At 45.9% G+C, this 18,396-nt stretch overlaps 1 protein-coding gene across 1 annotated transcript in view; it reads left to right on the plus strand.

The window, feature by feature from the left end:
- Positions 1 to 6,967: 6,967 nt before the first annotated feature.
- The window catches only part of LOC119455987 (major facilitator superfamily domain-containing protein 6), a 28,679-nt gene continuing 17,250 nt past the window's right edge, over positions 6,968 to 18,396 (plus strand). Inside the window, exons 1-4 of the mRNA XM_037717546.2 lie at positions 6,968 to 7,091; positions 9,577 to 11,057; positions 13,204 to 13,473; positions 15,548 to 15,644. Coding sequence (XP_037573474.1) covers positions 9,723 to 11,057; positions 13,204 to 13,473; positions 15,548 to 15,644 — 1,702 coding nt within the window. The 5' untranslated portion in view covers positions 6,968 to 7,091; positions 9,577 to 9,722. The remainder of the gene's footprint in view (positions 7,092 to 9,576; positions 11,058 to 13,203; positions 13,474 to 15,547; positions 15,645 to 18,396) is intronic.

An 18,396-nucleotide genomic window follows, 5' to 3' on the forward strand; every position in this document is an offset into this window, starting at 1 on the left:
AGTTGCAACGCATGCGTTAAAATCAAATAGGAAAAGCAGTTAGATAAGTTCGCCTAATAAAAAGAAAATTCGAATGGTAAATTACTTTTAAAAAAGAAAATAAGGTGGCACAAAACATAAAACGAAGTCAGGACTTCAGAAATTGTACAAGAAATCATGAGTGTCGGAAATGAGAAAAGTAGCACGAATAAAGAACTTACTGATAAAGGTAAATGAACAGAACAACTAGCATAAAAAAAATGGGTAGCCCTTCCCCTGTCGAGGAAATGGGGGTAAGCGACGCTTGTCGTGTGTTTCTTCGGTGTTCCTCCGAACGAATTGCACTCACGAGTACCATGGACGTTGTGCTCGAACCACAACCGGTCACACGCACTGCAACTGGCTCCGAAGTCCCGGTTGAGAAACTCGCGTTGAAACCTGGCCGTCGCACCAGGAAGTTGGCGCTAGCGTTGCCGAGGCGTGCACCACCGTTGTCGTGTTCCTGGAGGGCAAGACGACGCTGTCGTTTGGCCTCAACATCGCGCTCCCTCAACTCGGGGTCCGCGGCTCTTCGCTGACGTTTAGCCTGGGCTTCGGAAGCCCTCACGCTAGAATCGGCACATCGACGATGAGACCGTTTCCCGAGCGCGTTCATTCCGGATGTATTTCCATGAAATTTCTTCAAAATTAAATATGTCGTTACATAAGAGATTGACTGGCTCATACCCCCTTAAGCATTGGCTCATACCCCCGTAAACGAGGCCTCCCCATTACTACTACAAAAGAGAAGTTAAATTCTACGCTGGTATGATTAGCGGCAACGCAGCCAGCTGTGGAAGCAGACGACGACGGCGAACGCGGGAGCAGTGGCACGAGCACGGGCCGAGCATGAGCGCGTGCCGACCACCGGTGCAGCTCCGCTCTGCGCCGCGAGCGGCCGTCCGCGTGGTTGTATCTTGAAATGCATCTGCGGCGGGGGCGGAGTCCGCCCTCCCTGTGTTTTCGGTGCTAAGATTGCGTTGATGCGAGCGCCGGCACGAAGCTCAATTCGCTCGCTGCTGCTGCGCTTACTCACTCCAGCGTCTTCACAGCGAGTTTCCGCGGTCATCGAGTGAGATGCGTTCATGTTAGCTTGTGCACACGTGACACTATGCTTGTTAATTAACTTAGTGTTTCTATGTCGACGCTTCGTCTTTAGGGTGAAACTGAGACTTTTTTTAGCATTACATCGCCGGCGCAGGCTAGCCTATACAAGCTTCGCTCGAAATGCAGCAGACTGACGCTAGACGGTAGCTATGCAGCATTCTTGTTGCGCGGCTCAATGGAGGAGCATAAAAGACAGCCGGGCGAGCCGGAGCGAAGACCAGAACGTCACGATGTTCTGCTCCCACGTGACTACCTTCTGCGTCAGACGTCCCGACACACACACACCTTCTAGAAAAGGAAACTCATTTGTAGAAAAACTATTTGGTAAAGCTATAAGGCTTGCCAGGAAGACAGGAAGAGAGCGGTGTGGATCAGAGAACAAACGGGGGTAGACGATATTCTAGTTGACATTAAGCGGAAGAAATGGAGCTGGGCAGGCCATGTAATGCGTAGGATGGATAACCGGTGGACCATTAGGGTTACAGAATGGATACCAAGAGAAGGGAAGCGCAGTCGAGGACGGCAGAAAGTCAGGTGGGATGATGAGGTTAGGAAATTCGCAGGCGCAAGTTGGAATACGCTAGCGCAAGACAGGGGTAATTGGAGATCGCAGGGAGAGGCCTTCGTCCTGCAGTGGACATAAATATAGGCTGATGATGATGATGATGATGATGATAAGGCTTGCCAGTGTATGCCTCTAAGGTTTGAAGGTCCAGGAACTTCATTTAACAGAAAAACGATTTTAACCAAGAAATGTCAAGTCAGTAGGCCCAAGTTTTTGCTGCAATTTATTTCCCCATCGCGTCCTTCATTTGTATTACTGCATCGCATGAGTCTCTTTTCCTGCAACATGTTCCACGAAATGTTGCGGTTATGTAATGGAGGTATTCTCAGTTGTTCTTCTTTAAGGTTGGACCCTATGCAGTCGCGCGCGATATGACGTTAATCACTGCCGGCTAACCTGAGCTGGAATAAAGTGGCACCACGAAGCTCATTTTTCCGACGTGAGAAATATGCATCATCTTAATTTGTCCGTAACTGTTTTCCCCCCTGTCGCTTTTTCAACAAATGAAGTCAACGTCAAAACAGCACAGTCCGCTGACGCGTACGCTATCACCTTCGTATCAAGCGCGACTGAGATGCGATTTCTTTACAAAACCGCTGGCGTTTTGTTTCAACAAAGCCACATACCCCAGCCGTTGCACGCTTTATCTGCAGTGGTTAGGTCGTCCGGTTCACAACTGCTCGTTAAAACATTGTCAGCAGTTCAATATCCGGTGGTGGTGGGCAGCGGAGCTTAATGCGAGTAGCATTTCTGGCATTAATTGTCAGACCGGTTTTCGTTCTGGCTAGCTATAGGTATCCGTCCAAAATTGTGGGCTGATCCCGAAGGTTGTGCAATCTAAAAATGTGGGATGTTCACGTGCGTGAGTGGCCACTGGATATGCGCCGCGCTTCGATGAACGTCTTTTGGCGCCAACTTCGGTCACTTTGTAAGTGGCACTGGGTATGGGCGGACTTCAAAGCAGCGCCGCCAGAAGGCGCAGCGTGTCTTGAGGTAAGTGCGATAGAGGAGCCCGGCTGGAGTACGCGCCTCATACATGAGTCATCGTAGACGAGTCCTGCCCAAATTATTTAATTTCTTTTGCGCTATTTGGTGAGGATGACGCTGACGATGAGAAGGTAGCCTGATGACGACAGCATTAAGGAAAGGACGGACGAACAGGCCGAACCATGTTCCGAGCTCATAACTGAAATAATAATAATAATAATAGTGAAAGCATCTGAGCTCTTGTTTAATGCACAGAAACCCACGCGGCGAAAACTGAACATGTGCTTCTGATAAACGGCTGTATTGCTTGGTATAAATGCTCTCGGCTACGTTTCCCATGCGCTTCGTGTCGCCGATCAACTAAGTTTGAACATGGGGGGTGGAGCTATGATAAAGTCGTCCGCGGTGCTGTGGGAGGTCTTGCCGCAAGAGCCTGACATTCGTGCGTTCTTCACGTTCACGAAAGATATCGGTAAGCATGCGAAACTATCTGCAGAATTTCGTTGGGCTGTGAGAACACAAAGCCTTGCATGTGCCGCCTAACTAAACCAGTGTGTGCAATAAGAATTTTAATGGTAATAGTAGAAAGATAAGCAAAAGAATAGCAGTAAGAGAGAAAAACCGCGTAAATTGGAATTTTGGAACATAAATGGACAATTTTTGTCGGGTTTTTTTTTTCTAGAAAAATGTAATCCTAATGTATTTTATTTTTGAGTGTAATCTTCAATTCTCTTGAAGGCCTGGGTGTTGCAAGAAATGCCCTAGTTGCACTGTACACAAAACTTCGCTGCCTTAGAAAAGTATAGAAACGAAAATTAGGTGGCTGAATAAGAATGAATAATCAAGGTATACTTAAAAAGCTTACTTATGATATTCTGGGGTTTTACGTGCCAGAACCACTCCAGGACTCCGGATTAATTTTGACCACCTGGGGTTCTTTAACGTGCACCATATGCACGGTACACGGACGTTTTTGAAAAATTACTCGGCTTTCATGGTACCAAACTGGCCGCCGATGGCAAGAAAAATAACGAGTACAATGTTTCGACAAGAAGACAGCGGCTTAGAGAAAGAGAGGAGAGAGAAAGAAAGGAAAGGGTAATAACAATTGGTCCGGCACGCTTGGCTACCATATACGTGGGGAAGGGGAAAGGGATAATGAAAGATAAGAAAGAAAAAGAGGAGAGTAAGCGTTCGCACACTATCAGAGGAAGGTTAAGATCGAGCCATAAATAAGAAAGTTTGCTTTCAAGCTATCCGACGCCCCTATCGACCTCCGAGCGAACCCGAGACCAGACGAACTGCAGTCACGTGGATGTGGCGACTTGCGCAACGGGTTTCTTCTTTTCACGGGCTTCGCGGTTTCGTGACCTGTGTGCCTCTCTATCCTTAGGCAATGTCGTCAGGTTCTCCCACCACGCTGCGCCCACTGAGATGTCGTCAGCTATTCACCAGTCTCACTATGAATTCTGGTCTTAATCGGCTCAACTCTCATTCGAAGACTCAGTCGCCGTGGTGCTCGCTAATTTGCTGGCGTTCTGCTTCTGATCCCGATGTCGCGCATTAGTTTTCCGGTCGCGGCGGTAGCATTTAGATGGGGCAAAATGGGGAAGCGTTCATGTACTTAGATATAGGCGCAGGTTTAAGAACCACAGGTTGTTGACATTATAGCCCAGAGACCTTCACTACGATGTTTGTCGTAGCACCACGTGTTGCTTTGAGACGATAAACACCATGAATCAATCAGTGATCGTACGGTACGCTTGGCTAGACGTGCTGCAGAAACATGGCATATGCTAAGTTTCAGAGCGGTACCCTCATTTCCCGCAATGGTCGTTTGACACATCGCAAACACATTTTTAGGCAAGGCGGGATTGCTGGCTAAGCTATTATGCGAAATTTAGTAATTATTGGTTTTAGTTACGATCACTCAGCCCATTTCTGTGAACATTAACAATCCATCCGAACTCTATACGCCACATCTGTGCGAGAAATTCAGTGGAACACCCCAAGTTTTTATGTCTGCAGCAATCATTCGAAATCGTCGAGCAAGTTGCAAATGCCACTCACAGGACGGACTATAGGATACAGTATTTAACACAGTTATTAACTGCAGTGTTGACAATCCGAAGCCGAAAACGTTTCCCAAACTTCGACATCCCGCTTCCTATCCCTTTCCGGTGGAGGACAATAAGTGCAGAGAAAGAATGGCTGCAAAAAAACAAAAAAAAACAAAAAGAAACAGCATAACGCAGACATTTACAACTTTCTTACGATGAAGCACACTCAACCTAGATATATATTGTAATATCTTAAGCGCACTCCTACTGGGATGAATACATTGCTGTAGCTTCCACCGTATGAAACAAATTACAATAAGTATTTTTTCATAATAAACGTGCCGTTCAGCAACCACCAAGTGCGTACAACATTTGCCTATTCATATCTGGTTACTTCGGAAAAACCCATTTTTAGACGGCATTCGATCTCGAATGGTGCCCTACGATTGCATACAAATAGGACAAAAAATGTCAGCCTTTTGCGCAGAAAGAAAACCGCATACTTCATTGCTTCGTCCAGGTAAGCTTCAAACTTGAAGTTGACCTAAAAATATGTTTCAAGTTATTAGTGATGGAATATATTATTGATCAGCTCACTATAACCCAATTGTATTGAACTAACTAACCAGAGCTATGAATAATATGCTGTTGGTCGTCTTCAAAAAGCATAGACTCACCTGTCCACCCGTTCGGTAGAGTTAGGCTTACCGGCGTTGTTCCAGCTTTCATCTGGTCTATAAGGCACTGGCAAACCGAGGGCCATCTATTGCGCCGGTTTTGTAGCAAACGGCACTACAAAGAGATGCCTAAAATGGGTCTACCCGAGCAAACGATCTCTTCAAATTTGAGGTAAGAACTGTAAAATTTTGGGATAATTAACGATTGTTAAAAATTTAATGAGATGTCATACTTTGCATCTATGTGTGTGAAACCGTATTTGCAACATCTGCCCGCCTGACGACATAGACCAGCTGCACCGACGTACATCACGCAGCTGCTATAATTTCTCTATATTTGAAGAATTTTTTTAATTAAGCGTTATTGACTGTCAAGGTAGGTAGGCTGTTGCAGGTTGTTGCACCAATAAGAGCTGTATTCGACTAACAACGACTGCAGACATCTCGCTTCTAACCTGACGCTCTGCTACCTGAAGGCTAGCTTTCCTGCGAGGCAGTCTGCCCAACTAATGGCGACGTTGTCGTTCTTGCAAACAGAGTTAGCAAGCACAGCTTGCTTGTATTAAGACATGGAAAATGTAGACGTGGCTCTCGGGATGAAGCCATGCGCAAGAGGCAAGCTCCAGCATCTGCAGCAAGCACTCGGTCTTCATTTGAACGATTACCGGTGCCGTCATTAGTCGGGAAAATGTGCAGTGCAGAGAAGGGTCCTTGCGAATTAGGAAAAAAAAATTCTAATGCGGTCTTTGAACGCAAATACGGTATTCCGGTATACTGACCCACCTTGTTATACCTCTGAAAATCTTCCTAGGGAGAACGTACTAGCGGGTATGCGGAGAGAAACCTACTGGCATGTTTAGATTAGGCGTGACAGACATTATTTTAACCTATCAGGATTATTATAGCAAAAAATGTGGGCGAAATTATAGGAATACTCGGAAAAAAAAACGGCTGCAGACATAGAGAAAGAAAAACGCAACCAATAAACGCGCAGGCGCATTGGACGCGGCGCGTCCTTCTCTTCCGCATCTTCGTTTTGCCCGCATGGCTTAAGCACGCGCGCATCTGCCCGTTTCCGCCTGCTACTTCCGCTCGCATTCCTTCTTGCGAATACGGGCACTCGCCTCCTCGGATAACGGATCTCCCGTGCCAACTAGAGTGGACGTTCGCTGTGGCGAAGCCCCCCCCCCCCCCCCCCCCTCCCTTTTCCGGAAGGAAGGCAGCTTCCCGCTACCCCAATTCCTTCCACACTTAGGGTTTCCCGCGCGATACCTGACACCACGGCACGCAGAGCCCCTTCGCGCATGCCAACCCCGGGCTGACAGCCGTCCGTGCTCTCACGAATCAAGGTAAAATCGCCTTCTCGGCGCCCGTCCGACCGGTGAGGGCCGATCGCCGAGCGAACGCCGCTCGAGCGGCGCTCTTCTTCGACCGCGCCTCGCAGTCGAACGCGATGCCCCACCGCGGAAAAAGTAGCGCCGACGCATGCGCAGAGCGCGGTTCTCGCACCCGGGGTTTGCGGTCCGAGCGCCCCGAGAGCCCAGCCGCCGCCGGTTCTCTCAGGCCCCCGGTGCTGCTGGCCTCGACCGATTTTTCCTGGGCGCCCGTACTTTTCAAGATCGTCGGCGGATATTGCGGCGAGCCGTGCGGACGCGACGGTTACCGCCCGCTGCGCTGGTAAGGTTTCGCTTCGCCGTTGTTCAGCCTTTAACTCCAGTGTGTCTGTCCGCTAATGGGCTTTTCTTGAAAGGGCGCGAGCACGGCTACCCCTCCCTCCCTCCCACTCTCTTTCAATTCTCCTCTCCCTGACTTCCCTCCTTTCTTTCTCTCTGTATTTGTCGCGGACACAGCTCTCCTATGGTACGCGAGATAACGATTTCATGTCGTCCGATGACGGCCCAAAGACCCGTGTTATCGCGAAGAGACGGCGCTGAAAGGTTCCCTTATTCTTGCTCTGAAGTCCTTCCGGAGTTAGAAGACGCGTTGTTGTTAGTTGAAACCATTTAATTTATTAGTTCTGCTCGTGTACTTCGTTGTCTAGTCACGTGTAATTACAGTAATGATGCTCTTCATCGTTCCTCTCGCTACGAGAAGACATCTGGTTAACGAGCAGCAAACCGATTGGCAGTGTGCGACAATGCAACAGCGCTAAGTGTGTGATGTGTGGGTCGCCCTTTTAAACATGCGCCTAGGTAAGAAAGAGCGAAGTCAATACGAAAAAAGGCTGTAGTGAAGCTCAGCTGTAACGGCAGTGCACAGAACCTCTCTGGAGAAGTGCAAATACGTGGCGTAATGGTTGAATAATTCCTGCTGAGGTATCAGACTAACTCTTCACGAGTTTTCCAAATGCAACGAAATTAAAAAATAACCACAAATATTTGAAGTTTCGGGCCACGGTCATCACATATCCTGTACTGAATGACACGAGACGTGTACTGAAGGGGCGACTGTCGCAATTTGCGGGGCCACGTAAGACAGTTCAGTCTCATCTTCACCCATATGATCTTCGGACACAAAATACAGCGACCACGTCGGCGTCCGTAGCATGTTCTTTTTTTTTTTTTTTTTTACCACAGTAATGCCCATGCGTATGAGCAGAAGGCCTTTAAAAAATCCGGAATTGCAGCCCACAATCCTTTATCCGAAAAAGCGCCTCGCGCGCGCCATTGCCGAGCGCTCACCTCCCTCTCCTTCTTTTTTCTACCCCCCCCCCCCCCCCCGCCTCCCCGTCTCGCTACACCTTGAGCTCTGCTTATCGGCCTAGTCACCCGCGCCATGGCGTTCGCAAGTTGGGAGCAACAAAACGAAAATTGGCCAAAGTTTGATCAGACGTCGCCGGGCGCTCAATCTGACATACATTCATTGCCCGATAAATAATTGACAAGCTTGAGGTTCGATCGTGAGCGCTGTGATGCGCCTGTCTCGCCCACTCTCTCTCCAGAGCCCAGGCGAGCGCCATTGCCGTCTCCACGCCCCCTCGCCGAACAGCCAATGACGCCGTGTGAGCACGCATGTTCGCGCGTTGCTGCGTCTGTGCCCGGAAAACTGTTTTGCGGCAGGAGACGCCCGGGAGAGAGTTCGAGGTCGCGTGGTTTGGAGGCTATGTTCACAAGGCCAAGACAGTGGGTGTCACTGCGCATTTTCGGCACTAAAGTTAACTTCGTGATTTTAGAATCGCTTACGTACACTCAGGCGCAATATAAAATGGTGTTAATCGGTGTTCAATCAAGAAATGCTTCACAGCTGATAGTTCGTCGAATGCAAATGTATACGTTGAGATGCGTAAACAATAAACTTTTCATAGAACAGCAAGTCTTGCAAAGCACAAGTGTGTTCTAAATAGACACTGTAATTATTAATGCAATATCATTCGTACCCTGTTATATTGGACGTTACTGTAGACATTTTGTCATGAGAATAGTCAACGCATCCCGATGCCAAAGTTGACACTAATGCTACTAGAAAACCTGGTAAAGTAACCCCGTGTTCCATGTTTTGCGTCGGCTAAGGGTAACTTGTCAGAACTTTTCACAAACGCGCCACAGGACCTTTAGCAACAGCGGCGGTCACGTCTTTAGTTGGTTTTGAGTTCTTTACCAGGGTTACTTGTGCTGTCATAAGCTGTTACTGATGTCTAAATTTTTGTAATAATTTTGTGTCATCAGGCAGGTGTTGTGCCCCTACCGATTGCCAGCCTTGCTCTTTGCTTTTCCTTTCCTGCATATATGTTTTCAAATCAATAATAATAATAATAATAATAATAATAATAATAATAATAATAATAATAATAATAATAATAATAATAATAATAATAATAATAATAATAATAATAATAATAATAATAATAATAATAAACCTCTCGCGTGAATAGCTCGCAGCCAACTGAAAGTCGTTTTATACTGTTTCCCGCTCTGCACTTTGTCGGTCCAAAGGAAGCCAGTGCAGCATTCTGCTTATTGCATTCGTGCGAGACGTGCAAGACTATTCAAATGCACTCGACTGAGTGGGTTACGAGGAGTTGTCGATCAAAACACAAGACACCTCATTCCGGTGGTGCGCACTTTAGTGCACGTTTGTTGGTGCTGATTACTGAGTGAGTTGTAGACGTTTTACCATTGTGTTTTCATGTTTTTGTAATCGCCTTTCTCTTTTTTTTTTTCAGGAAGCTCGACTTCAGACCAAAATGTCAACTGTCTTCCGTGTTCATAGCGCAACTATGTTGATACGTCTCCAACACTAACACTCTGCGGTGTTGTTCCAAGCAATAGAAATTCTACTGCAAGCGACGTTCTAACAGTGTGTGCCACAATGGTCCGGATGAAAAGCTTCGATGATGAAGACGGCAGTGGTGCTAACAGAGGCCCACCGTCGGGGGCACCCGCGAATTCTGAAAGAACTGTGTCGAATACTCAAAGTTACCAACGCCAGCAGCCACCGACAGAACAACCGATTCCCGCACAGCCGTTCCAGCCACCGCAGAACTTCGTCGAGGGCTTCCTAACCAGCATAAACCAAGACCTGCTCGTGTCCAAGACGTTCTACTTCTTCTTCTTCTCCGCGTTCGGCTCGCTCTTTCCGCTGCTCGCCGTCTACTTCAAGCAGATGGGCATGAATGCCACGCAAAGTGGTCTGCTCATAGGCATCCGGCCCTTGGTCGAGTTCATCAGCGCCCCCATGTGGGGCGGAGTCGCTGACCGCTTCAAGAAAGGCAAGGCGATCCTTCTCTGCTCGCTCGCCTGCTGGATCATATTCACGCTATCGCTGGCGTTCGTGCAGCCTCCCGCCGCCTCGTGCATCGACTACAATGACACGCACCACGTCCTGTACTCCCCGGACACCGGCGGCAACGACCGCTACCGCCGGAGCGTGCCTATGGTCCAGGAGGACCTCTGGATGGACGTCGCCGCCGAAGAAGAGCAATTAGTGCCGCAACTTCCCGATTCTTTACCGGAGCCTCGCAATAAGAGGGGCCGCTCAAGCACCGAGGCACCGTCGCTGCCTCAGGTGGAAAAAGGGCGAAGCAAGGCCAAGCAGCTTCCCCCAAACTACGTCGTCGGCAAGTCTCCCAACACGGTCGAGTACACGCTCAACTACAACCAGGAGCGGCACACGTCCTACATCTCGCCTCCCTTCAGCTCGATCGTGTACAAGTACGAAGACGTGCAGGAGGTCTTCTTCCTCCTACTGCTGCTCATCGTGCTTGGCGAGTACTTCAGCGCCCCGGCCATCACGCTGGCCGACGCGGCGACGCTGTCCCACCTCGGAGAGGACACCGACAACTACGGTCGCCAACGCATGTTCGGCTCGCTCGGTTGGGGTGTGGCCATGTTCTTCGTGGGCATCGCGCTCGACCACTCGACCTCTTTTCCCAACCACCCGTGCGGCCCGTACGAAAAGGAGCGGAACTACACCATCTGCTTCGCCACCTTCTCGGTGCTCATGGGTTGCGCCTTCATATCGGCCACGCAGCTCAAGTTCGACTACGAGCCCGACCTGGGTGCGCCGGCCGACAACATCGTCATGAAGCAGGTCGTGATGAACAGCGACGCGAGCAAGCCCATCACCATCGAAGACATCGCGCCGGGCATACCGCAGGCCCGGCAGCCACCAAAGCAGGAAGAGAAACAGCCGGAGACGACAAAGGTTGGTCCTCACCTCCTCATGGTAGTTCCAGTGTAAAAAAGGAGCTATTTGAAAAATAAGAAACTTTTGAAGGATTTTGATTAGCGGGCCAAACCGGTGGTTTATTGCTCTAAAGGAATGGTCACCAAGAATGGGAAACGAATCTGGTGGCAAATGAATCAGATGTAGTAATGCTGTTTAAAAATTCGTGTGTATAGGTTCAGTGCCGTTGACGCAGAACAGACAGTTCGACTGAAAAATAAGCAACTTTGTCCTGCACTGACCTCAATTCAGCTGGTGATAATGATGCATATAAAGAAAGCTGCGTGATTAGTTTTAAAGTGCGTGGAAAAAGTGTTTTCAATCTGGAAGGCTTTTCGTTTTGGTCGCATCACGTTTCCTTTTTTATGTCTCTTTGTTGTTGTTTTTTCCAATAATAACTACTGACACGCATTATGGGGATACATTTGTTTGCTGGCAAGTATGCTGCAATTCAATCAGCGCTTGTCCTGTGTCCTTCTTTTTCTCTGAGTCACCGTCCTCTATGAACTGCCGTCATGACATACTTGAAGCAACTGGCCCAAGTTTACGCCATATTGCAATAAATATAGAAGCATCATCAGTACTAGGAAAAACGGAAAAATGGATATTATAAATGAAATCATCACCTAAGGATGTTCACTTGTGAGTCCAATGCGGTATCAGGGTGCAGCCATATGCTAAAATATGCTGAAGCCTAGAATGACGTGCTGAAGTTTAGCATTGTCAAAATTTCAGCTTGCTTGAGTAGCATCGCGAAGGATGAAAAAAAAATACAGTGCGTTGCCACGGCTGATAAAGGTGCGAAAGGCAGAGCAGTATGTGTCTATTTTCGCATATTCCCCAAACTGCCATTTTTCAAGTTCAATGTCAGAACCTTAATGATAGTGTGAGCGCAATACGCGATTTCGGTCTTCTTCACCTACTCACATAATCATTAAGCGTAAATCTTTCTCATCTGTACACATGAGAAACAGCCCACTCTATCGATCGAACGCGGGAACGCCAAAGACGACTACCAGTAACGTGCATACGAAACATTATTCGCGTAGATTTGTTGTTGTTGTTTACCCCCTCTTTTCATTTATGCAGTCTTTGTTTTTGTTTTCTTTCTAGCTCAATGTTAATACGCACACACGTGTTTCGCTTGTATTTTTGCAATACGCGAAATGAAGTGTTGTGACAGTTTACTACCTTCCCCACGAGTCAAAACAAGTTGCCACATACGCACTGTTTCTAACGTCTTTTTACGAACCCCAGTTAAATCTGTCTGCTCATTAGCAGATCAACTTGAGCAAGTTAGTGTGCGTTCATGCCTGACAAAAACAGCGATAACGAAATCGAGGACGAATAAATTAACGTACGTTCACACAACGAGCGCTGACCTTTCGGCGCTGGCCTTTCTGGTGGCCACGCATTCTAATCTCGGAAATTCGGCGCAGGTGTGTGAACCTACCCTAATTTATTCGTCCTCGTCTTCATTATCGCTGTTTTTATGAAGCATGTCTGTTCACACTTGTTGAGTCTGACATGTTCCTTCTATAATTTATTTCAAATGTGACAGTAATGATAAATTATTGCTGATGTTTTTCAGTGTTATGACCTCTTAAGAAAGTCTGATGCTACGGCTAGTTTTGTCTGTGTGCTTTACTCTCATTGATATTTTTCTTATAAATCATATGAATGACATATCGCCGAGGCATTTTAAAACTTATGTGATGAATTGGAGAAACTGTGGCGTTTATTAGAGCGGGAACGATCCGCGGTGCATGTGCACACTTTTTACCCAACGGAAATCTGAAAAACAACCCTGAACATTCCCCCACGATTGATTTTCCGAATATTTCTATATACATTGCTTGTTTTCCTTTACAAAATAGGCGAGAGGGAGTGATAGAGAATGATTAGGAGGAAATGCAGGGATGTTAAATGGGGCACAGGGTAAAAGGGATGAACTGGGGCCTAGAGGGAAAGTAAGAAAAAAAAAAGACCACTAAGACGAAGTGAGAAAGCTTGAAAATAAATCAGCGCACAAAATAAGTGCGTGGAGTTAGCACAAAAGGTGCTCTGGCTGGTAATGAAACAAGTAACTGATACTCTGTACATCCATCTGTCTCTTCCCACACAGAGCACGGTGTTTGCTCAGACTACACGAAAGCTCCCGGAGTGGTTCGCTGTGCTGCGGTCTTTCGCGACGGTTCGCTACGGCGCCTTCCTGGTTGTCACGTGGTTCATGGGCTTTGGCATCGGTCTCGTGTTCACCTTCCTTTTCTGGCACCTGCAAGACCTGGGCGGCACGCCCACTCTCTTCGGGGTCGCCTCCGTCATCAACCACGTGTCGGAGATATTCGCCTACTTCTTCAGCTTCCGCTTCATTCGGCAGATTGGACACGTCAAGGTAAGAAGGACACAGTGGCATAGTGCACGCCTGTGTATGCCTTTCCGTGTTTCGTTTCTTCGTTATGGCGCCCACTCGAAGAGATAAAGCTGTCGTTCTTTCTCATTGGGCGCCGTTAACCTGCACATTCTTTTTCAGGCTGTTTTCCTTTTCAAGTTAGTTCACCAACATAGACCGTTACCCGCGTGAAGGCATATAGTCAGATGTAACAAAAGGGTTTCAGGTGCTTGTCTGGGCAGCTTTTTTCTCAACCTCCTCCATTTATTTTTGTGCAAATAGACATCAATAAAAAAAAACGAAAACAAATCAAACTCTCGTGTTAACTGCATTCGTATGCTATCATGGTTGTTGTTGTTGTTGTTGTTGTTGTTGTTGTTGTTGTTGTTGTTGTTGTTGTTGTTGTTGTTGTTGTTGTTGTTGTTGTTGTTGTTGTTGTTGTTGTTGTTGTTGTTGTTGTTGTTGTTGTTGTTGTTGTTGTTGTTGTTGTTGTTGTTGTTGTTGTTGTTGTTGTTGTGAGTGTTTTGAGGTCAAACAACATTGCATTACATGTTTTGAATTATTTGTTCATTGGCACTTGCCTAATTAATGTTAATGGGGAAATATATACCAACATTCTTAGTCAAAGCAACTGCAAGTGACACCTCTTATGAGCCTGCTTTTCTACGCACGCCACTTAATCCAGTGATAGGCTGCTCAGGATAGTCCTGACGATATCATTTTTCAGCGACCTTCCACAAAGCAATAATCGAGTTAACGCTGTTTCATGGCGAAAAAGACTGCTAAAATATTTGGTGTTTCTACAATTAAATTGAATGGCAGGATTTGAAATAACGCACACTGCGAGTTGTTTAGGAGAGATATGGGCATACTAAGAAGACCAAACAATCTGCAGTTCCCGATATCGCATGATCAGCACAAGCAACTACCAACACTTAGTTTTCTGAACCTGATTTCTTTCTTATCAAACTTTGGTACAGAGATTGTGCCATTTTAAGCCTTAAGACAGTTGAAAACATGCCGTCTTCCCTGTTTCATTTTTTTATGCGCAAGCCTAGGGCAATATAAAGACACTCGTCAATTTATTTCATAGCGTCCACGCAGAAATGTTTTTGAACGAAAGGCAAAATATATTCCACGTTTCTGGTACCCTATGTGCAGGGCGGAATGTGCAATACTACTCAACCCACAACTTATTATGAAGAATTGGATTGAATTGGTAGTTCACATGCTTGAAATTACAAACATAAATATAAGAGCGATAAGTAGTTTTAAAGCTTTCCTTTAAGTAAAATGTTGCCGCTAATACCACCCCAAAGCAACGTCACAAAGCAACCTACAAGATATGAGAAAACCCAAATCTTGGTGTCTGCGCATTAATTCTGACACCTATGGTTCTTTAACGTGCACACATGACACTTAACATCCCTGTAAGATTTATTTGCACAAACTTTAAGACGCAGCCGTTTCTAGAACCTGTATAAATTCTTTCTCCACTTTTATACAATCTTTTAGTGCTCTTTCTGTTCTTTGCGAAATGTTACAGTTAAGTCGTCACGCAATTCTAGCACAAATCTCAGCCTTCCATTCAAGAGAGTGTCAAATAATCAGGTTGTTATTCTCAATCATTTTTGAGCAAACTTTATTGTAGTGCTTGAGGCGCTAATTGGTCATGTTCGCATTGCAACCCTCTGGTTCGTAGACACAAACATTGTTTGTTTTCCAACTGTTGTTGTATACTGATGTTGCTTGAGCAGCCGTGACATATATATGTCTTTCATGTTTAGAACTTTCTTTTACTTTTTCTTTCGTTTAGTTCTCTCATCATGTTCCTTCATTTGTGTGTTGTTTTGCTTTATTAGCGGTGAAAGTTTGAGACAGCCGGCACGAATGTTGCTTACCTTACGACACAGTCATCATAGGACAACCCTTGCTTCTATCCTTTTTCTTTTTCTTTTTCTCCATCTGGTTTAGGCTTTCTTCCTCGCCAAAATTTATTAAAGACAACATTTTTCGTATACGTACTTGTTTAGGCCAAAATCTAAAGATGTATCTCCCACGTTCAACTCCCAAACAGGTGCTTTGTATTGGGCTCATCGGCAACGTCTGTCGATTCCTTTACATCTCTTGGTTGAAGAACCCCTGGTGGGTGCTGCCCTTCGAATTCATTCAAGGTGAGTGTGGAAAGTTAGCTGTTTGTAGAGGAAGCTAGTTTCGAAATAAAAAAATCAGCGCCGAATTATTGGTAAATGCGAGAGAAATGCGTCAGCATTACGTCGCACGTCTTTGGGGTTCTGGATTCATAATTTAAACCACGTTTACCAAATTGCAAAATATTGTTCAGGAGCTCACTCAATACACGTTCTGCCTCGTCGAGGCAGGACGTGTGTATATATATATATATATATATATATATATATTGAAGCGTAGCTTACAACGTGCGTCGCAGAGAAACCAGCAAAGTAAAAGGTCATTGCATATTTGGAGGATTTGAGCCGCAGTATTTGCTGCCAAATAACAATTACATGTGTATTTCGCAAAGAAGGCATTGTTTTTTCTCTATTGCAGTATAGTATATAGGCGAGTACTATACGCCGGCTAACTGCTCTGCTCTCTCGCTCTATCGTTCAACTTTACACCCTTTTCACTCAGCGATGTTTGGCAGACTAACGATTCGTGTAAGATCTAAACGAGCACACATTCTCGACTGTCATATGATTACTATTCTTATACCCCCTGATCATGCTGACTCGGTCTCGTCTTGTCGTTCTCGCTCAAGTTAACTTTTTCTTTTTTTTTTACTTTTTATTAACAAATATCAGAGGCTGCAGATTAAAAATTTAAAAAAAAGCAGAAAAGGTGCAACCGCTTTCTATTCAAAGCTTCTTGAGCGCCACTGGTACTGACCCTATTGTGCGTCACAGCATATTGCGCAAGCATTCCATGGAACTGAACTCCCACTTTCCCTCAAGCATTCAGATGCAATTATTCCGTTCCCAGAAGCGATGCCTGTCCGCCTCCGTACTTTATTCCTCTCCTACCGCTTGTTTTCTTTTTTGATAAACGCAGGTAATAAGATTCTGCTATGCTGGTGGCAGATTTCTTAATAAAATCTTGACACTTGCTCACTTCGTTCCATCGCGAAAAATTGAAACGCTTGACGTTCTTCTCCATTTTACTATCCTGCTTAAAAGAAAAAAATATGCGCCTCGAAAAAATTTTAAAATAAAAAAGGATAAGAAGAAATAACTTGCAGTGAGAGACACGCGTCCCAGCAACAAGGCCTTCTTCACCGTAACCAAGGAAACGAACTCGGCCACAGCGCCATTGCGGTTCATCTTTCTTTCTTTCTTTCTTGCCTTCGCTCTTTCACATTATTCGTTCTAGGGTGAATACCCTGCTTTCTTTCTTTCTTGTATGTCTTTCTTTCTACATTGTATTCAGAGTTCGTTATGGAAGCACAGATATCAAGCGGGTTATTATTTTTAGACGTCCACGTCGCAGCCTCAAAAGAAGCCGGAGGCACGCAGACAGTTAGGATCGATATCTCTTTGACATACTTTGTAGGAGAAAAAAAAAAGCTATTGTGCCGATTGAAGCCCTCAAGTACCTTCGTAAAATGTCGTTCGTTAAATTTTCTTTCCTTTTCTTTTTTTTAGCGTTTGTTGCGTTGTACCACGACTCAACGACGCCGTTGAAAGCGCCCTCATACCAAAAACCAAACCATCGAGCTTTGCGGGGTGTTTGATTAGTCTCAACGTACAAGTTTGCTATCGCCCGTACGTTCTCGATCATTTGAAGCCCGCATTCGCGGTAATCTCGAAGGAGGCGCACGCTTTCACACGAGAACCATCCAGGACTTATCGATACGATTCATTGTGATTTTATACGTTTCGAGGATATCGACGAAGAAAAATCAGAATCCTCTCCACTTCGAATGTTCTTAAAAGGGGGTACGAGCGGGCCTTCTATGGCGAGCACCTTCTGAACAAGCATTTATTCGCGTCTGGCGGTTGGTGCCACCGTCACCGAAATCCGATCACTTCGCAGAGATCCATCAGGGCACTCTCCACTTCGCCCCTTTTTAGTTGGCCCGTCCTTTGTAGGAGGTAGAATAGGGCGTAAGGAAAGAAGACCACTGCTTTTTTTTTTTTCGTTCGTTCTTAGTGAGCCGTACCGTCTGTGTGTTTGTAGCCTAGCTTCGCCGAGAATGATGAAGTGCTGATCCTTGAAGGCGGCATCGTATTCCGGTGGTTCGCTTGGGGAAACTTTTTCTTACTGTTAATTTTTTTTCCTCGTTCGATAGACAAAATGATACAATGGGCGCCACACGCCGAAAATCGAGAAACGCTGAGAAACGTGGCGATCCTGTGTGCAGTTATTCTTATATGTGTCAACATTGTTTCTCTCTCTTATGGATCGCTGAAGTGTGCTCGTTTAATTGACGCGGCTGGTTCATCCAAACGGTGAAGCCTTCATGTACCGCGAAACTACGCGATCATAAATAAATAAATAAACAAATAAATAAATATTCAGCTACGAACATGCTCGAAGGTGTAGAAACCACTGTATGTCTGTTTTTGTTTTGTTTATTTCGGTGCTACTAACGCAATTCGATAGATTGAGCTCGGCGTTCGACAGGCTGAAGTTCAAGTGCGCTTCACGACGGGCTGTTGTTTTAGGGGCGAAGCTTCTTATAGCGGCACCCGTTCCGTCCCCGTCGTAGTAGTAGTAGTAGTGTGTAACCAGTCTGAGAAAAATGAGAAAAAAATGTGGTTGATCCCTCTTATATAGGAATCGGTATAGAACACGAAAGTGAAACGTGTCTTCACAGAAGTAGTGTAATGTTTATTGCACATTGATATATAATGTCTATTGGTGTTTTGTGGCTAAAGCGCCCTTAGGCGTTGATGCACCCACGCTGAC

Source organism: Dermacentor silvarum, chromosome 6, assembly GCF_013339745.2.
Source record: "Dermacentor silvarum isolate Dsil-2018 chromosome 6, BIME_Dsil_1.4, whole genome shotgun sequence".
Lineage (NCBI taxonomy): Eukaryota > Metazoa > Arthropoda > Arachnida > Ixodida > Ixodidae > Dermacentor > Dermacentor silvarum.